The 20,887-nt window shown below is 47.6% G+C and overlaps 1 protein-coding gene across 2 annotated transcripts in view; it reads left to right on the forward strand.

Moving 5' to 3' along the window:
• Window positions 1-272: 272 nt before the first annotated feature.
• The window catches only part of ebf1a (EBF transcription factor 1a), a 58,717-nt gene continuing 38,102 nt past the window's right edge, over window positions 273-20,887 (forward strand). For both annotated transcript variants that reach the window (XM_053428781.1, XM_053428782.1), the window contains exons 1-6: window positions 273-1,175; window positions 1,965-2,121; window positions 3,124-3,187; window positions 3,987-4,042; window positions 5,423-5,496; window positions 6,924-6,992. In XM_053428781.1, the coding sequence (XP_053284756.1) occupies window positions 1,042-1,175; window positions 1,965-2,121; window positions 3,124-3,187; window positions 3,987-4,042; window positions 5,423-5,496; window positions 6,924-6,992 (554 nt within the window). In that variant the 5' untranslated portion in view covers window positions 273-1,041. The remainder of the gene's footprint in view (window positions 1,176-1,964; window positions 2,122-3,123; window positions 3,188-3,986; window positions 4,043-5,422; window positions 5,497-6,923; window positions 6,993-20,887) is intronic.

A 20,887-nucleotide genomic window follows, 5' to 3' on the forward strand; every position in this document is an offset into this window, starting at 1 on the left:
TACACTCACACACACACACACACACACACACACACACACGCACACACACACACACACACACACACACACACACACACACACACACACACACGCACACACACGCACACACACACACACACACACACACACAGGCACACACTGAGAGAGACAAGAACACACCGCGCACAGGCACAGCTTCTGACTAAGTGGCCGGGGCGGGACCCATGCGTGGGACGAGGCGGGGACAGCAGGCAGGCGGGCGGGCGGGCAGCGTGCTGGTCGGGTTGGTGGACAGCTGATTGCCCGTGTTATTAACTGTGTTTGGAGAGGAGGGGGCGTTGGGGGGCGTTCCTGCTCGGCCTCGCACAGACTCCGCCTCCAACACCTACTAGTTCTCCTCCTGTTTGGCATCCCAGAGATGGTCCAAAGTGATTCCTCAGGGAAGAGAAGGAGCGCAAATCACCGGAGCAGGGAGCTGACAAGGAGCGCAGCGCCGGGACTGCCTTTTTTTAATTGCGCGTAATCTTCCGTCTCATCCATCTGAGCCGAGGACAGGACTTTGTAAATAAAAAGAACCGGAGGGGAAAGCGTTGACTGTTAGTTTTAAAAACCTGACATTTCGCTTGTGTTCCTGTCAGCGGCAGCACCTTGATCCGGGGGACCGTCGCCAACTCGGCGCAGCCTCTCATCCTGCGCTCCCCCTTTCATCGCTCCTCATCTTCAGAGCTGCTGCTGCTGCCTCACTCCTCCGCCTCTTATTTTTCCTCCTGGAGTCGCATGAGGTGCCGCTAACCCTGGATGCTGACAGACAGCTCCCCTCTTCCCTCCGCGTGTCGCATCTTGTGTTTACTTTCAGAAACACACGCGCAACTAGACGCCAAGTGTAACAGACCACGCCACTTTGCTCCTGTGACAGCGTGATCAGACAGACGCGAGCAGGAGGGGAGGCAGAGGAGAAAGACGAAGAAGGAGGGCGCCAAGGAGAGGAGGATAGAGAGAGTGAGGGAGAGAGAGAGAGAGTGAGTGAGAGAGGGACAGCGACAGCGTTGAAGGTGCGTTTTGATGTTTGGCATCCACGAGAGCATCCAGAGGAGTGGGAGTAGTATGAAAGAGGAGCCCATGGTGGCCGGGATGAACGCCGTTCGGACATGGATGCAGGGCGCCGGGGTGCTGGACGCCAACACCGCCGCGCAGAGGTGAGCCATGAAGCCGCCGTGGCGCTGCGCTGACACCGGGGCTTGCTAGGAGGACCGGGAGAGGGGGGAGGAAGGGAGAGAGGGAGATGTGCGGTGTGGATCTCTGCGGAGCGGCTGCATCACTCCGGGGGCAGCGTGCGTGCGTCCCCAGAGGACGCGTTTGTTTGATAACCTCCTATCCCGCTGGCTTTATAAGTTTTGTAGCCCAAAGTCCAACATGTTTTAAAGCTGTGTGAGGCTCTAAGTGATTTAGCACGTTTGTGGAAGAGAAACACTTTTTCCTCAAAGCACTTTTTAAAAGATTTAAATGTAACTTTGCTGCGTGGAAAGAGTTTGTGATCATGGTTTTCAGCTCACTTCAGTTAGGCTTTGAGTGTGTTACTTCTCACTCACTGCATGCTGACATATTTATCCATATTTATAGGTGCTTTTTTATTAACAAATAAAATAAAAACACGTAATTAAGTTGGTGAGCTTTGAAATTTAAAATAATGCCATAATGAAAGCAGTCAAAATTATGCCTTTCGCGGCCTTTAGCGCCTTGAAACCTCAAAATAAATATTTTATTTTATTTGTTTAATTGTTGTTTAAGTGCGTTTTTACACACTGGGAGCAGTTTTTAATTAAATGACACGTAGCCGCGGATTTTCTGAGAACATGTAGTCGAACAAAAACTGGATTTGAAAAGCGTATTTCTCCTACATGGTTGTGTATTTATTATCAAATTGAATTAATGTGATTTTAATTGGTGACGTGGTGGGCGCCGCTGCGCTGTGCTTGTGTCCGCAGCGGAGTGGGTCTCGCTCGGGCACACTTCGAGAAGCAGCCGCCCTCCAACCTGCGCAAGTCCAACTTCTTCCACTTCGTCCTGGCTCTGTACGACCGACAGGGTCAGCCGGTGGAGATAGAGAGGACCACCTACATCGACTTCGTGGAGAAGGACAAGGTGAGTTCATACATGATTTCACCATAAATAATAAAAAAGAGACAGTCTTTATTTGCGAGTGCATAATAAATAGTCCTGTGGTGTAAATGGTGTTAGTGACTGATGACTGACAGCGCTGTGGCCTGTTAGAGTCACTGTGATAAATGAGCAGACGCACTGAACTGAAATCTGCTCTGATGTGATTTTAACATGTGGTTTCCTCAAAGTCTCGCGGAGACGTTATTGTTTTTTACTTTCCTTTCTAATCATAATCACAAAAACCCTCAAATATAATCTAATTCAGACGCATTTACACCATCAAGTGCATGAACAGAAACTTGTGTCCCACTAATGATACTGACTCAGAGTTTGAACCCATATTCCTGAAGGTGCTGTCAGTCAATATATTTAATAAGCTCTTTTTAAACACTCATCAATCTCAGCGTTTGCAGTGTTTTATTGATCTGTTTGCGAGAGGCGTTAATACTGATGGTTCAACTTTTAGACGCTTGTTTTATTCATCGCCTTGTTTACTATTTAGCACTTTCAAAATGTCCTTTTACTGTCGGTCAATATTTATGACACATCCATCACTGCGCTGTAATTCACTGCAAATAACAAACGTTTTAATTATTTATTTTGTGTTTTTAGTCTTCTTAAATGTCTGACATCATTAAAAATTATTTGTATTTTTTAAGTAAACGTTAATCACGTTTTAAGAGAAGTAGGTTATTTAAAGCTTAAGAAGTTTTAAACTTTACAGAATATATTTTGTCGAATGTAAAATACAGAAAGGGTTTTTAAGTTGTGCACCGATTTTTTTCATTCTTTCTTTCCGGTTGTAAATTGATTAAATATGAGTATATTTTCAGTTAGATTAATCTAACATGTTTGTCATGAGAAAACGATAAAATAATAATTATAGTAATAATAATGAGAGGCTGCGGCCGCGCACCGTGATCGTCCCAGGAGGAGCTGGTTCGCGCTGACTCTGAGCGAATGTGTTTGGTTTGATTTTCATAGGAAACGACGGGGGAAAAGACCAACAATGGGATCCATTATAGACTCCAGCTCCTCTACAGTAACGGTGAGTTTGGGTTCCACCGTTATTTTATGGAGCAGAAACAAAAGCAGAGAGGCAGATGCGACAAAGCAAAGTGAGGAAACTCAGGAAACAAATGTTTTACGAGGTCAGATCGTTTATCTTGCCGTTTTATTTATTTAACTGAACTGTTTTCATGAAGGATAGGTGATTTATACGTTTAATAAAATGCTTTAGATGTTATTATTTACACTTTATTATTATTAATATTACAGTTACGTTTTATTGAAATGTTTTACTTTCTGTGGAACTATATCTTCTCTGGTCAACAGCCCAAGGCAGCAAAATATAATTCTTAACATCCTCTTTTTTAACATTTTTATTTTTAGCTTTGTTGCCTTGATTGAATAATTAAATTATATTGATTAGAATATAGAGTGTGTGTGTGTGTGGGGGGGGGGGGGGGGCTGTGTTGTTTTTGTTCTTCCTGTTGTTCCACATTTCCACAATTAAGTTCTCATTAAGCAGTTTTAGAGATAAGAATCAGCAAGATAAAGAAGGTAAATTAAATGTGCTATAGTTCCAAGCAAAGTGTGACAGCGAGCAACACACAGTGGGAGTCATTAGGACCAGTTTGTGCTCATTGAGTTTTCCTGAAGTGGCTCACAGGGGGAAGTCAGGATGAATAAAACTTGTGATCTGAAGCGTCGCCTTTAGATGTGACATGAGATCTGCCAGTTGCATTTTAACCGTTCCTCTCTCCCTCTCCCTCTTTTTCTGTGTGTGTGTGTACGGTGTGTGTTTGTGTGTGTGTGTGTGTGTGTGTTTGTGTGTGCGCGCGCAGGGATCAGGACAGAGCAGGACTTGTATGTTCGTCTCATTGACTCCATGACTAAACAGGTAAGATGTTCTGCTTAACTACGATACTTCCCAGAATGAAAACCCTGCCATCAGCTCACTGGTTTTGTTGGTCTGAATGTTGGCCCCCACCTCCAGCCGCCCTCTCCTCCTCTTGCTACCCCCCCCCCCCTTGCCCGCTGCATGCCTGTGTCTGAGACCCTCAACTTCCGCACAGCACAGCCGCCTTGATAAACGACCTGTCTTACCTGTGGAATACATTTACAGAGGCCTAGAAAAGTAGAGGACATGTGTCCTCATACTCTGCTGTGCACAGCAGCCAGTAAGTGGGGACGGTGTGTGTGTGTGTGTGTGTGTGTTTGTACAAGCACCCCGGCAGTATGTGTGTGTGTGTATGTTTGTGTGGTGTGACTGCGTGATTGTGCACATGCAGTGTGTGAATATCTCAGCGAGGTGCAGAGGCAGTTGTGTTAGTGTTGTGAGGGAGACAGTGATGCATGCCAGCTCACTCTTTGAGGACCTTGACCCTCATTTCCTCAATGTGAAGCAGAACAAACTATCCCACAGTCGTGTTATGGCCAATTCAATCACACAAAAGAAACACAGAGCAGCACATGTGTAGGGTGGCGCACACTGAGGGAAAACTGCAGGAGGAGGAATTCGATAACGAAGAAAAATAAAGCCTCTTCAGCTCTGTTTTGATATCAGGTCTTTTTGTTTTGCCAATTCTGCCTCTAGTGCCATTAGGCTTGAAGAGAGTTTGCCTTAGAATGAAAGGAGTAGGAGGGGATGTTGTTTGTGTGTGCACATGGATGTGTGCATTTGCATGTTTATCACTGTGTGTGTGTGCGTGTGTGTGTGCGTGTGTGTGTGTTTGTGTGTGTGTGTCCGTGTGTGTGTGTGTGTGTGCAGGGTGATCAGAGCCCTGGAGAGCATGTTGAGTGGGGTTGGAGGGGTAACCAGACTAGATTTTTGGACGCTGTGCTGCATGGACCAGATGGTGAACTATACTCCAGTCTGGCAGTCCAACTGCTCACTGTACGCCGCACATAAACACTTGGGCCTACACACACAAGCACAAATGCACACGCAAGAATAAACACACATGCACGGGCACACTCACACACACACACAAATAATTTCTCTGTTACTGTCTCTGTCAGAACTGAGCGTTCCTGTTCAGGGGGACTGGATTCCCACGATACACACATTTGCCAGATTGACAACACTACTCCCAGATGAAAGACACACACACACACAAATACACACACACTCACACACACACACACTCACATACACACTCACTTTCTCCTCTGTTTTTTATTTGGGTCTGCGTTGTGCTTGCCTTTTTTTCTTTCAGCGTGCCACATAAATATAAATCATTTTCATTTGAATTTTTCTGTAATTCTCTTCCCTCTTTAGGCGATTATCTATGAGGGCCAGGACAAAAATCCAGAGATGTGTCGGGTTCTGTTGACCCACGAGATCATGTGCAGGTAAGACAGAAAACCAGCTTACGACGCGCTCTTTATTTCCCCGAGTGTAAATGAAGATGAATGTTTTACTCACGTTGGGACTGTCTCTGCTGGTGTAAAGAGGGGGCAAAGACATGAGGAGCAGGACTAAATTACAATAGGAATCTTATCATTCTCCTCAAAGTGGGTTGGGGAGATGTGCCCTGGCCTATTTTTTTGTCTGTGTGTGTGTGTGTGTATCCTTCTCATGTTCAGCTAATTAGGACAAGGAAAAGCTCATTACTCAAACCCATCCTCCTTACTCTGTGTAATACATGCAGTTTGCTGTGTCCTGACAGTGACTTATGTGCAGACTCGAATTACACATAAAATACAGACACACACATTCACCCACACTCGCACACACGCAGGCACTCACTGAAAAGTAGGAAGCATTTAGAATCAATGAAAAGCGTCCGTAAGTGCATCGCACAGCTCCCAGTGACCGTCCCTCACAAAGCCGCCATGTAGAAATACATGTAGAGGTGCATGTAGAGAAATGGCCGGTGGCAAAAGTGTAGCCACTTCCTGGTTATCACACAAGGCAATTTAGACCACTTGTTTTCATATGCTGCAGGAAACGGTAGAGATCAGAAATCTGATCTGGCTCTCCAAGCCTCCTGTCCTGAGGGACCCAAGAAAGCACAGAGAGGGGGGGTCAATCTCTCCCCCCACATCTCTCACTCACTTTTGTGTGTGTCTCCTCCCATACACATCCAGTAGATACACACGTGCTGTCAGACACAGGTACACACAGACACGCGTAAACCGTACCCACACTTTTGGGTGGGTGTGTGGGGGAGACGTCTCACAACACATTGTTAAATTGTGCTGCAGTCAAATGATTTAAAAAAAAAAAAAAAAAAAAAAGGACTCGTCACATCAGTATGCAGCCCCCTTCTACCCAGAATGCACTACTCCCCGGGTCCAGTGGGACCACTCTGTGACCCACTTCTGAGAGCGAGAGAGAGAGAAAGAGGGAGGCAGGATAGAGGGAGGGGACCAGAGCTGAGGAAAAATAGAGAACATAAGATGTCTGGTTGTGTGATGTCTGACAGAAATGGAGCTAACCTGAGCCCTGGAGGCTAATTCAAGTTTGTATCCAGCTCCCATACAAACGGGCTGTTTTTGCTCTTCCCTTCTAAACTTTGCCTAAAATCTCCGGGCTGATCTCCCCGGCTGATCTCCCCCGCTGTAGCACCAGAGCCCCGGTCTTACCTCCACAAGCCCCGCAGAGATCCAACTCATGCTGCTCCTTCAAGAGTCTCACGCCCTTTAGCTCCTCTCTCTGTTGCCTGAGTTGTACCTTGTCTTGCTCCCCGTGTTGTTAACATCATGGCATCTAACTCTGCTTTGTCTCTACCACCCCCACCCTCCTCCTCTTCCCATTCTTTCACCCCCCTGTGCAGCCGATGCTGCGATAAGAAGAGTTGTGGCAACAGGAACGAGACCCCGTCAGACCCCGTCATCATCGACAGGTAAGCAAACTCTGCCCTTTGACCTCGGCTGACATGACGCTGCGCTATCATGGCAGCACGTGTGGCTGTTTCTGAACAAGGGGAGTGAGTGTGATGAATACATCGGCGGAAACTTTTGCAGAAACACTCTAAGTCCACTATCACAACAACATTTTATTTACATTTCCAGTGAAGTCAGCACATATAGGTTATTTTCCCACGTGTGATTTGGCGGAGGACATGTAACCTGCGGGCCTAATAAAACAGGCCAAGGGATGTTCCCATTTTTTGCAGCCATAATCATGTGCGAGCAAAATGTTTGAAACAGCAGTAAATAATAATCCAGGGTTGTGTTAGTGTGTGTGAGTGTGTGTGTGTGTGTGTGTGTTTGGAGGAGCAATCACTGAGCTGTTGAGCTTCAAGTGAGGTCTGACAGTGTTTGTGCGGTCGTGCTGATGACTCCGTTGATGAGCGTTATTGGCTGCAGCCTGGTGTGTGTGTGTGTGTGTGTGTGTGTATGTGTGTGTGTTTAAATCTCACTGTGGGACTGGGTTAGTTTATTGACGGTTGACACTAACACACTTTTTTCTTTGAGCACACACCTTTCCCCTTCCATCATAAACTACCTCTGACTGATCTGCAGCCGCTCACATGATTTATGGCCGGTCGAAAAAAAAAAAGAAAAGAGCAGCCCTGTAGATTTACAGTGTGGCTGCGCTGTGTGTGCATGTGTGTGGCACACGTGTGGACAAACGGGGTGAGAGGAGATTATTTGTTTACACTTGAGCGTTTGCTGAAGCGTGCAGATTTAAGGCGGCTCCGCTCGAGACGGGAAGATGAGCTGAGGTGATCTTCCACAGAAAAGTCACCGTCTCTGTGCTTTTGTGTTATCAGGTGAATAAGTAGGAATTGTGGGTGATTCTGGTTTGATGCTCGGATTTGAATTTGTCACATTCACGTCTGTTTGTGTTAATGAGGCGGTGACCTGTGCTATCTGATGAACACAGCTGTCCTGTTCCTCGCTGCTGCTCTGTCAAATACTCTTTACCTGTGTATGTATGTGTGCGTGTAAGTCTTGTGTGTGTGTGTGTGTGTGTGTGTGTGTGTGTGTGTTTGTGTGTGTGTACGGGCGCCACCCTTGTTCCGCTCCAGTGAAGCGGAAGGCCTCACCTCAGTGCTCCCTGAGACAGCTGCACCCCACCACATGGCCTCAGACAACACGCCTGCCCATCACTCTGTGCCATCTTTCTGATTTCTGTTTCCCCGTGTGCATACTTGTTGAATTTCTCATCTGTGCCCCCTCCATCGCTCAGTCTTTTTCGGGGGGGGGGGTTACTGGGTAAACTTTCTCCCTCGCAGTTGTCCCGCACTTTTAGAGCGGAGCCACCTTGGTGAAACAGGCTGCCGCAAACAGCTTTTCTTTCCCCCACACCGAGCATGTGTTGTTGGACGCTCGCTGGCGGTATTCCCCCGGCGCCCTCGTGGCTCAGGTGTGAGGGCAGCATTAACGAACAACAAATTAGAACAGGGGGGGGGAGGAAAAACAACAGGAACATATCTCCCTTTTCCTCTCCAGCGAGCGCTCTCTTCTGGACACGAAAATAGGTCAGGTGAGAGGAGAGTGGTTGTGGGGGTAGGTAGCTTGTTTTAAAGAGTGTGGGTTGGGGGATGGGGGGGGGGGGGGGGTGAAGAGGTATAAGGAGAGGAGGGTTTAGGCGTTCGCTCGTTTAGTACCACTATATTCTTGGCAGTTGTAATAATCAGAGATTCATACACAAACAAACAACTGTGAGGCTGAAACTGACTCAATTACCGCGAGTTTCCCTCCTTCAGATTCATAAAGAAATATCATCAGCGCTCGGCCCCCTTTCCACCCTTGAAGTTATTTAGTTCGTTAAATAAGGGCTCGTTAGCCCTCCGCTGTTTCACAGAGATGATTAGATTTTACAGCCCTAATTAGCCGGGCTAGCTCTAACTCTTCTGGAAGAGTAATGGGTCTGATTGCCTAATTAGCTCCCTCTCGTTAAAGACGGGAGAAACAGGCCACTGCAGCAGAACCGCAGGAACGAGGGAAAAAAAATAAAGTCAGCTAATGAGAAACTTATTTGATTGTTAGGAGAACAAATCTGGTAGGGTGTGGAATCAGCGGCGCTCTGGGTACTGTACCGGCTCTCCGGGAGGATCTCACTCTCTCACCGCTGTGTGCATCTCGCCTCCTGTTGAAAAGAGAATTTGTTTGGGCTTGAAAGCACCGATGAGGAGCGACGTGATTCCGATTTTAATTATGAAGCGTTTGTTTAGGCCCACGATGAGAGGAAAAGCACTTAGATTTTTACTCGAGTTGAAAGAAACATCCCTCCGCGTAATGTCGTGCTCCCCGGCTGTTTTGGTTGAGGCCTGTTAGCGGCCGAGGCAGCGCTTGTGTTTCACAAGAACTGTTGTCATCTCCGACCGTCTCAGATGAGTTTCAAAGCCCATCTGATGTGAATCAGCTCGTGCCGGAGATGAAGACAGCTCTTGCCATATTTTATGTATAGAATCTCGGAGGTGGTGAGTGTTTTGGGAACTTCAGAGGGACCCTGTCGGGACATGTTGCGTCTGTGCTCGACACTGTGCAGGGTGGAGGGTGGGGGGGTGCAGCTGAGAGGTGAGAGGCTCCCGTGTGCCTCTCCATGTCATCCCCAAGGGAAGCATGTGTGGTCCACTTTAGCCTCTTACAGCGGCAGGATAATATGAGGGGAGCCCTTAACCCCCCCACCTCCACTTCCACCTCTCTTCGCAGTCCTGGTGAGCGTGGGGTTAATCATATGCAGCCACTGCCAGTCAGCCTATCACGTGCCTAGATGGGCCTCAAATCACAAACACGTTTCCCTCTCACCCATGTTACACCTTTGCTATCTCTCCACATAGCCCCTCTTAAATCTGCGCCCTCTGACACGGAACTGCTGTTGTTAATTTTCATCCATGTAATTGTGGACTAATCTCTCGGCCTTGCTCGCTTTGGGGGTATGACTGTCCCTGCGGCCCCGTGTGTCCTACCACCACCTGTGTCCTGTGTCCCTTTCCTGCCCGTCCAGCTCCCCCAGGCCTGCCGCAGGGTGTCCCCGCCGGCAGGGAGAGCCTCTCTGGAGGAGGGGGAGAGAGACTCTGTGTTACCAGAGATAAGGATCCGCTGGGTTCGCCCTGCATATCCCATGATCCCCATTTCCAGTCACAGCGAGGGGAGCGGCGCGGCGGTGGGGTTGAATTTACATGCACACAATGTTGTTTCAGGTTTATTGCTGTTTTTGAGTGTGTGTTTGTGTTTGCACACACTCCTCGCAGCCCGCTGTTGATGTGGCCCATTTCCTCGCATGCCGTGTCTGTGCTTGTGTATCCGCGTCGATGTTGGTTATTTCCCCAGGAGTGTGTGTGTGTTGATAGAGGCCACTTCCTGGCGAGTGTGTGTGTGTCTTGAGTGAAGAATGTCGGGCAGGAAGTGCTCCTCCCGGGGAGGATGATGTCATGGCCGATGGCTTCCTGTTCTGCGAGCAGAGTGGAACGAGGTCTCAGCTTCATGGTGGGTAGTTAGCACTTGTGGACCAGAAGCACGCTTCATGGTTTTTGGTTTACGTCTCAGCTGCTTCTGGTCTGCACCTGGGTCATCACCCGATACATCTGGACAGAAAGAAATAAACTTCTCACCCCGTGTTTTGAGGATTGTTGCATTTTTCAAGCCAAAGTATTTCTTGCTGGTCACGCTCCGCCTCTTTGTCTCTGTTTCTAGTGGGGAACCCCATTATTGTTTTGGTAGTTGCGTTTAGATGCACTTCCTGGGGTGAGAGGTCATGTGTTGTCTTGGCTTGGCTAACGTGGGCTAGTGAATAATGTATGTCATTGACTTTATGTCAGTGCTGCCAGCCCCCCAAGCCGAGCCCACCCATGTTTAATTCATCCATCTCATTTGTGTGTGCGCTTGTGTATATGCACATGTGTTTGTGTGTGTGAGAGAGAGAGAGAGAGAGAGAGAGAGAGAGCAAACATGTATATGTGTGTGCCATTTAGAGGCCCAGTCTGCACCTGTCCAGCCATTAGCCTCCCTTCTCATTTGCATTTGATGCTAATGTGGTTTACTGGCAGTGCCTTCCGTCCCCTCACTGCAGTTTCACTTTCATATCCATGACTGTGTTATGGTGACAAGGTGAAAGCACACTTGCAGCGCAGTTATCCTTCATCTCTCTGACTGTAATCAGCTCTGATCTACTGGTTCCTACCCACTGAGGTCTTCATTATTTGCTTATCTTGCTTATGTTTTATTATACGCAGGACTCACCCTCCCTCCTCTATTTACCTTTTTTTAGCAGTTGAATTTCCTGTTGTTTCGCCAAGCACTAGCTTGAGATTTCCCTCTAAGACAAAGAGAAGCTAGACACTGAGTCACGAGATCCTGAGAAGGATGGAGCTCATCAGCGTGGTTCCAAAATTAGAAACCCCCTTCATGTTCTGCACAGAGATTTCCACTGTCAGCCACAATATTTTAACCATCCTAGGTAGACCAACCACGATCTGCGAGATTGTGAAACAATGTTAAATGCTCCTGTAGAAGCCACAAGTAGGATATCGATTGAGCTTTAGTATTTACTACCCACAATCCTCAGGTGTAATAGCAACATCTCTGATTAGTGGAGCTTCATGTTACCGTGGAAATGTTTACCACAACTGCAAAAATCTTTTCGGCTATGATCGGGTACATTTGGCTGTAATCAGAGTGTTCTGCATTACTATACTATATTACCAATGTTATACACATGAAATGCTATATTCAAGAAGAAGCACGCTGGATGTCGTTCACAATTGTTTATTGAATGCTTAGTTCCTCTTTCTTAACATAATTATGTGCACAGACTTGTACATTTGCCCTTTTTTTGCTCCACCTCAAATATTTTATAGACATGCCTCATTTCGTAGTTGGTCTTCTGGGTTTACGCTCTTTCTATATTTACATTTTTTGAAACGTCAATGGAGAAAATTAAAGGGAAATTAACTTACGGATCCAGAGCTGCACTAAAACTTGCGTTCACTGTTGAGCTCTATAATGTTGTTTTATCAACTTATATCATCTAACCTCAGCTCGTTTGGGGAGGAGAAAATGTGCCGTGATTTCCCCCTCCTCTTCACGCCTTGTGTTATCTTCTTGATGGGCTGTTTCTTTTTGTGCAGTCTTAGGAGGGACGGCTATATTAGATGTTACGAGAGGCTTTTGAAAAGGACCAGGCCCTGAGCTGGTTGTGGGGTTTGTGCAGGGCTCAGGGGCAAAGAGGCAGAGTTGCTGGCTCATCGATATGCAGGCAGAACTCCCCTCCCTCAGGTGCTGGCTGCCTCACAAATCTGCACATGCACATGCACATACACACACACGGATGCAGGTCTCACCCCCAGATAAACTCGTACACAAATACGTATGCAGATGCACGCATGCGCAGGCCTGACACTCCACAGGCGCGCACAAATATAATACACACCCTCACACATTGACCTGCAACACTCTGCATCTGTTTGGTTGTGTTCTTTTTTCCCCCCTGCGGTGGGACCCCCCACCCACCCCCAGGGCTGGAGGAAAGCTCGGCCCCAGGGGATGGACTGCTGTGCTGATTGACAGCAGGGAGTTTGGAGGTCGAGGAGCCTCTAAAACAGCGCTCCCTCTTTCTCTCTCATCCAGACCTTCAGCGCTCTCACCCCCACCGACAACTGGCTCGCTTTCATTTGTGAACACCCCACAATACAAAAAAAAAAAAAGCGCTGTATATACCTGAGTTTGTTTATCCCAGTATGAAATATCAAATTAACACAAGCTGTTTTTGTTTTGCGGTGGAGGAAACAATGAGAAACACACTGGAAATAAGCATTTTTTTTTTTTAAATGCTCAAGTTTGTCTGCGTGTTGCATTGTTTAATTCTTTCCCCCATTAAACTGAAAAAGAGCTGCCATCACACTTTATAGGTACTTACTCACGCTCACCAGCTGAATGCAGGTAGCAGTCAGTTTATTAGGACGTATAAAATGTAATTTGCAAATGTCGTTATAGGGGAAAGTTCTGACTTTCACGGCATGGGGAGTTTTTTGGCTGCGGCTACTGAAAATAGCCCGGTTGTAGCTCTATTTTCTCTGTAAACTGCTTTGTCATTACTGCTCAACATTCCCCGCTTGACCTGCATGGCCGCTCTCCTTGGCCGTCCCCTCTGCCTTTGTGTCAGTGTTTGCTCTGTCCCAGAATGAAGGGTTTCGGCCGACCAGAGCTGACCCAAATGAGTAGCGTCCTACTTCTCTGAGAGCTATTTAAGACATTTCTCGGCGTTGGAAAATTGCAGGACAAGGAGCGAGAGATAGAGATGGAAGAGGAGTTAAATAGAGTGAAGACATATTTACCATATGAAAGCTCTCATGTGTGACGTGTGAACATGTGCGGTGCTGCGAGTGAGAAAAGGAGCGACGTTTTCCAGGATTTAGTCCGTGACTCGCCCCAGAAGATGCGCTCAATTTGCTTTTCAAATGAGGCGTGAAGAGCACGAGTGTGTGCGCCTCTCTGTGTGATGCTATACATTTGGACATGCATGGTTATGTGTGTGTGTGTGTGTGTGTGTGTGTTAAGCAGGAGCAGGGCTTTGTTTTCTCGATGCTCTGATGTGTGTGGACAGTCTTGCGCAGGGTCCACTAAGTGCTCTCTCATAGCCAATGTGCTACGCGGCTGCCTGTGCTGCTGCTTGTAATTGAATAGACACACCAGCAGCACGCTCTCCGCTGAAGGATACTCAGGCGTCCTCTCCCAGCAGGCCGCCGAGCCACTGTGTCATCCAGCAGTATCGCTTTCTCAGACCTCACTGATTATTCATTGTTTACTGATTATCTTCCGCTAAGTGAGATCGCAGACTGTACGCGTCTTGCCCGCTCCATATGTACCCCCCCCCAGCCCAATAGCCGGCGTCTCACTTCCTCCCATCCCGTTTCCCTCCCCAGCCTCCTCCTCTGGCACTTTACCTCAGCGCCGTGGCCCAGGATGTTAAGTCCAGGTGTCCAGGATGAGTGCCGGTGACCCGCTGGGCCCGAGCGAGGTGTATAGTCTGTTGATTGTTTTCCATCAATCTGTCCAGGAAGAATGGATCGCTGGCCGGGCGCTCTGAGCGGCGTTCTCAGTTTCACACGCCACAATGGAAGGAAAACCTGCTCGCCATAGAGAGGAGACAGGGAGGGAGAGATATGGAGTGCGATTGTAGCGGTGGGTCTCTGCGACACAGAAGTGATCCTTTTTAAGAAGTTCTGAATAGGGTAATGAACTTTACATCAGGTTTAGGTTACCTTAAAACCACAAGAAAACACACACATAGGGTTATATGCCAACTACAGAATTGTAGTTTGCGTAGACAACCGGCTGCATCTTGGGTGCACATCACAGAACTCAGACCGTGTAGAGTTAACGAATTTGCATTTTGTAGAGGTCTTACACTGCCCTTACATCGCCCCCTACCGTTCCCTGTACGTACTGCATCTCGTGGAATCGTTGCGTTAATTCCCGAGGATGTGCCAAACCGAAGCTGCAAACGGACGCAGGATGTATGTATGTATCCGACCATAACGGACAACCGGGCCTATGACTTGTCAACTACTTCAGCATCAACCCCTGCTGCAAATCTGCTGTACGTGCATTGCCACTGCCCCTAATGCTTTGTGCTAAAACCGCAGATGAAAGACCGTTCTTCAGCAATTCACAGTGTCGACTAGTGGTTTGATCGCTTGTCGAGTAGTCTGTGAAACCCCTAGCAGCTAGTTAGTACCATCAGTAAGTACATCACCATTTCCAAGGTGAACTTTTTTCCTATATATGAATATTGTGACATTGAGCTTGACTAATTTGAGCTGTAGCATTAAGAGACGAAAGCAGATCTTCAAGGGAAGCATCTCTGCCGTACTTAAAAAGTAAAGCAGGGACGTCAACACGCAGACAATTATGGTCAACAGCATTGTTCGATCAAAGGGACATTATATTCTCACACTCCTAATATATTCTTTTTTACTTTGCATTAATCATCAGCACACGAGACCCAAGCACATGTCACCGTTCCACTTCAAAAAGCCGAGCTGGATTTAAAGGCCCGTGTTTGTGTTTATGTAAGTGACGAGGGGAGACAAAGTAAGGCGTAGGCAATCGACGGAGACACTTTGTTGTTTTACACCGCCTCACCCCCTTTGTGTGTGTGCGGCTCACGTTGTTTGTTTGTTTGCAGAGCGGCTTGACCTCGCTGAGAAGAATGTTCGCTCGTTTCCTTTCCCTCCCGTGTTTGCCTCTCTGATTTTCTCCATCCATCTGTCTCTCTTCTCCTTCTTCCTCCTCCTCCTCCTCTTCTTCCTCCTCCTCCTCCTCTTCTTTTTCTCCTTCTCCTCTCTCTGCCCCTCTGTCTATGTGTCTTTTTTTCTCTTTTGGTCCTCCCACTCAAAACTCCAGATTTAACTCTGGAGGTTTTTTTCGGTTAATCACACTTGGAATCTCCCCCCCCACGTTTGAACGCTCTTTCCTTGGCAGCGCGTTCTCCCTCGAACTCTGCGTATGCGGCGCGGGGAGAGTCACGCTAATTATCCCGGTTATTGGCTTCTCCAACATGGTAGCTGCGATTTACATGAGGTGACATTCAGTTCAAATGCGTAGACCTTCGCAACCTTTTTCTGGAAAACAATTAACAGCGCAGCTTTCTCCTCTGCCTCCCTCCTGTACCCTCTTTCTTCTCTCTCTCTCTCTCTCTCTCTCTCTCTCTCTCTCTCTCTCTCTCTCTCTCTCTCTCTCTCTCGCTACACACTACTCCCTCTCCCTCTTCCTCTTGGCTATTGTCTTCACACAAACAGGGAAGATTTACTGCCAAAAAAGAGTGAGGGTGTGCGACGAGGAGAAATTGTTAGTGCACACGCTGTAGCAAGTGATTACTTGCTTGTTAACTGACAGTTTTTCTTTTTGCTGGATTTTCAGAGGAGTTTGCAAGAACGAATAACGTGGAGACAGTATAAACTTTGCTTTTGCAGGATTGTACCTGATCTTAAACTGTTTTTCCATCTCCTCCAGTTTATCTGCCACTGACCCTAGAAAATTCACTCTCTTACACACACACACACACACACACACACACAGTACGACATATAGCCCACACACGCACGTGTTCAAACACAAAGACAAACTTACAAGCGCGCCGTTAATGAAGCGCATCTCTGTTCTGTCATGACGCCTGTGTTAGCATGACAAGATGTTTACACACAAAATCACGCCCGCGCCTCTGATGTGGGCCGGGATGAAAGAGACATGAGAGGAGAGAGGGAGAAAAAAAAAAATAGGAGGCAAAGCGGCGACGGCGAGCGTCGGGTATGGACTGCTTCTCTCGGTTTGACAGGAGGAGAGTTGTAACAGTACCCCACTGAGAGCCGAGAGAGAAGACTCGGAGAGATGGGCAGACAGACAACAGAGAGATACAGAGAGATGTACCTGGAGGAAAAATGTTCTGAAAAGGAAATCATTTCTCTTCTGTCTACAGAGGACTTCTCTGAACTCGACCACATTCTCAAATCCAGAGGAAAACAATTAGATGCGCCCGCTTCCCCCCCTTGTCCCGCAGTGTAGATTACAAATGAGCAAACCTGGCATTTATCACATTACTACAAACATTTATTAAAGCCGGTTCCCCTCGAAAGCTGCAGAGATAACAGTGGGTAATTGCAGAGACTGGCTCTATTAGTTAAGTATGCCTAATGTCACTGCCTCAGAGCATTAATGGACGCCGTAGTATTATGTTCCTGCGCTCATTACCACCCCACTCCCCTTCAAACAGATACACACACACACACACACAGCGTCTCCCCCCTCCATTGACCCTGCAGCAGGAGTCTGTGCCACTCTAATGAGAAATGGAAAACACGACTCCGCAAGACACACACACACATATATGGATTAACGCACACATGCACACAGTGGGAGCCATTACAAGGGGACAGAGGGGTACAACAGTGTAATCACACACGCCCAGGGAAACAATTGTGCCGTTATCAGAGTGATCACATTATAAAAGTTTAATAAACACCAAACGGCCTAATGGTGAATTAGCCTGCATCTGCCCTGTGTTGTGCCAGGCTATAATTAGTGATTTAACAGAGACAAACAAATGTTTTTTAGCTCCAGCTTTTTTCACAATAAAGCGACGGATTTCCAGTTGGACGTAAATTATCGTGTTTGTCCAGAATTAACAGAGAGCGTGTGGCGAGGAATTTTTTTCCCTTTCTTTTTTTCCATTGTTTGTTTTTTTGTGATCTTGACTCTAAGGCCCCAAAAATTCACACACACATAACACTGAACCACTGAGAGCGGTCCAGTGTTCTGGCTCGAGCTCGAGTCTGGTTTTCTAAGTGGCACTTGAGATGTGTGTGGAGAGAGGCGGATGGGTGCTTGAGACCGTTGAGGAGGAGAGGGAAAAGGGAGGAGGGAGGGGGGGGGGGGGTGGAGAGAAGAAAAGAACTGGGAAGAGATGGCGGTGAATGACGTGGAGTAACTTAGTCAAGAGGAGGAAATAAAATGACTCCTCTCCTGTGTTTTTTATGTGTGTGTGCATCTGTGTGTGTGGAGACATGGACATTAAATCAATAACAATTTATAATTTAAAATCACAAGGACCTATCACTTTTTATAGAGCCTCCATCCTGGCTCATCAATATTACATCAGGTCCCAGACTCTGCAGGGAGCAGGATGGTGGGAAAACGGCTGAGGAGCGAAAATATGGCTTTGGTCCAGTGTGTGTGTGTGTGTGTGTGTGTGTGTGTGTGTGTGTGTGTGTGTGTGTGGATGTGTGTGTGTGTGGGGTGGGGTAGTGGGTTGGGGGTGTTGGGGCATCTGCTGAGGTTGTAGAAAACATCGCTTCTAGCATACACAAATGTGCAGACGCATACCCTGCTTTGCGTGTGTGTGTGTGTGTCTGCATCTGTCCGGCTGCTTTTGTGTGTGAATGTGTGTGTGTGTGTGTGTGTGTGTGTGTGTGTGTGTGTGTGTGCTTGCCAGCTGAGTGACAGCTTAGTATTGATCTGTGGGAGGCCCTGGTGTCATTAGACCCAGTATGGACCAGCAGGCACACGTGGAGGTCAGGGCATGAAGTTTGTGTTTGTGTGTGTGTGTGTGTGTGTGTGTGTGTGTGTGTGTGTGTGTGTGTGTGTGTGTGTGTGTGTGTGTGTGTGTGTGTGTGTGTGTGTGTGTGTGTGTGTGTGTGTGTAGCAGTGTGGGGGGACCAAGTGTTCAGTAGTGACAGGCTCAAGCCTCTGAAAGAAAATCAATCGTGTCATAAGAGGAAGGTTTCCTCCAGCCTCCCCCCACTCGTTTTCTCTTCCCCCTTCTTCTTCCTCTCATCCTTGCTCCTCTTCCCCCCCCCCCCCCACCTTTTTCCTCTTTTTTCCCTTCATTCTTTTCAGTTGGGAGATTCCCCACAAACCCTCCATTTACTCTTTAACCACTCCCTTCTTCCCTGCCTTCCTTTTCATTTTTTTTGGAGCATCTCAGTTTCTCTGCTGAACACAGAGATAGCACTCACGGGTCAGGACAGGGGTTGCATGTGTGATGTGCAGATCAATCCGAAGGGTTATCCTGGCAAAAAGGAGCCATTAGTGACATAACTGATCCGGGATCAGCCCTCATTAACTAAAAGGGCACAGGGGCTGTTTGTCCAGATAAAAGAAATAACCCCCTAACCAGAGCCAATTCAACTCGGAGACCAGTTGAATTAATGGCATGTGTTGTTATGTTTAAGTTTTATTTCGCAAAGAAACTGATTTGAGACTTTGTTTAATTATGAATTCAGGCGGCTGTCCTTCAGTTATTTATTATTAAGCATGAGTGCACACACACACACACACACACACACACACACACACACACACACACACACACACACACACACACACACACACACACACCGGGCAAGCATCCACCTGTTCTCCTCTCTCGCCTGAGGGGACTAGTATGGTAGATAACAGTTTGAGTGGGCCTGCTGCAAAACACTAATCAGACCTAACACTGCCTAATTAGCACAGAGTCCGCTGATTGGCTTACAGCAATAATTAACACAGGTGAGAATAATTAGCTCCCCATAGACCTGTTTGTGCGTATGTATGGTGTGTGTGTGTGTGTATGTCTGTCTGTGTGTGTGTGTATGTGTGTGTGTGTGTGTGGGGAGGATGTTATTATGCAGTCTTGGTCCCCAGTGAGACTCAGGAGGCAGCGAGAAGAATCAAACTCATTACTGAAACCAGGCCAACCTGTGTTAGGTGCTCTGCTTTCCCACACCCAGAGAATTAGCCACAGAGATCCACCTCACATCTCTCCCTCTCTCTCTTCATATACTGAATATGTGTGTGTGTGTGTGTGTGTGTGTGTGTGTGTGTGTATACCTTCCTACTGTCCTCTCTTTTACTCTCCGCCCCCCCCCCCCTGATGACTGAAGGTGCGTTTGAGGAATTTCACCGCTAGGTGAACCTGTTAAGATAAGATGAAACGCAGACACGGGGCATCTTCCTATCATATTCTGTCTCTCGTGGTGGTCGGCTCTTCTCTTTTTATCCCCCGCCCGTTGCTTATCTCATCTCTCTTTAGAGGAGTACGGACAAAATACAGGGAGAAAAAGAAGTGTTGGCAAGCCCCGTCTTCATCTCCATATTAAAAGCTTCAGCATATACCATACATTCCCCCTCCCCATAAAACAGTATCCTTACACACTCCATGAACTACTACTTACCACCTGGCTCCATATGGAAGACACTGAATCATGCTCAGCCAATGCCTGGAGTTGCCTTCTCTAGAGAGGACGATAATGAGAAAGAGTGAAGAAGGAGAGACAAAGAAAGGGAAAGAAGAGGGGGACAGTGTTTTTCTGAAACTCTGTCCGTCGTTCATCCGTCTGTAAGCAGCATGGTGTCCTCCATCTCACTCTCCCTTGGTTATTTTTACCAAAGTGCCGCGTCTTTGATCAAGCTAACATCACAGAGGAGAAGACGGGCAGGCAGACATTGAGAGGGGGTTAATATTGGAACACAATTGACGGCTTGTCACTTTTAGCTCCGAGGCACCGACATCGCCAAGTAGTTAGTTAGGTTCCGGAGAGGGAGGTATAAAGGGGGGGGAAGGCATGCACACACATACACACACACACACACACACACACACCTCCAAGAGCTTTTCGTGTGCTAAATAAATAACAAGCGACGATGTGAATTGGTGTTTTCCTGGAGCGTGAGGCTGCTCCTGGGATGTATTTTTCATATCAAGACATTTTAGAGTGGTTTAGGAGTGCAGGATGTAGGGATAATGAAGTAACCCCCACAACCCAAACGGTGCACAAACACACAGTTTTGCTGTCATGCACACACACCTGACCACAGGTGCACCACAGCTTTAAAGCCAGGCACACTGAGGCCGACTCCCGCCCCCCCTCCCCAACTCGCTCTCTACACCAGTGTTCTCCACACGCCAGGGCCCAGGGAGGTGCCAGGGGCGACATCAGCCTATAACCATACACCAGCAGAGGCACAGTGGGAGGGGGAGGCTTATTGTTGGCTGACTGATCTCCAGTCTCGCACTGACAAGCCTCCCCGTGTTCGCTGGATTTGTTTTGTTGTTGCGTTCACTCCTGGTAAACACTTGCCTCTCAAAACAGGCAGCGACTGCCACTGTCACGCGGAGGCTGTCAAAACAACGCTCAGGCGCACATCATCGCGCCGAGCCGCTCGACACACAGACACACGCACCCGGTGTACGTACGAGCAAAATGGATGTACTCAAAAGGCGGCTAAATGCATATAAGAGCTGTTAAAGCGGTGTTTATGGGAGGCATTTGCATAGTGTTCATAGCACTTACACACACACTCTCTC

The sequence above is a fragment of the Pleuronectes platessa genome, chromosome 8, assembly GCF_947347685.1.
Source record: "Pleuronectes platessa chromosome 8, fPlePla1.1, whole genome shotgun sequence".
Lineage (NCBI taxonomy): Eukaryota > Metazoa > Chordata > Actinopteri > Pleuronectiformes > Pleuronectidae > Pleuronectes > Pleuronectes platessa.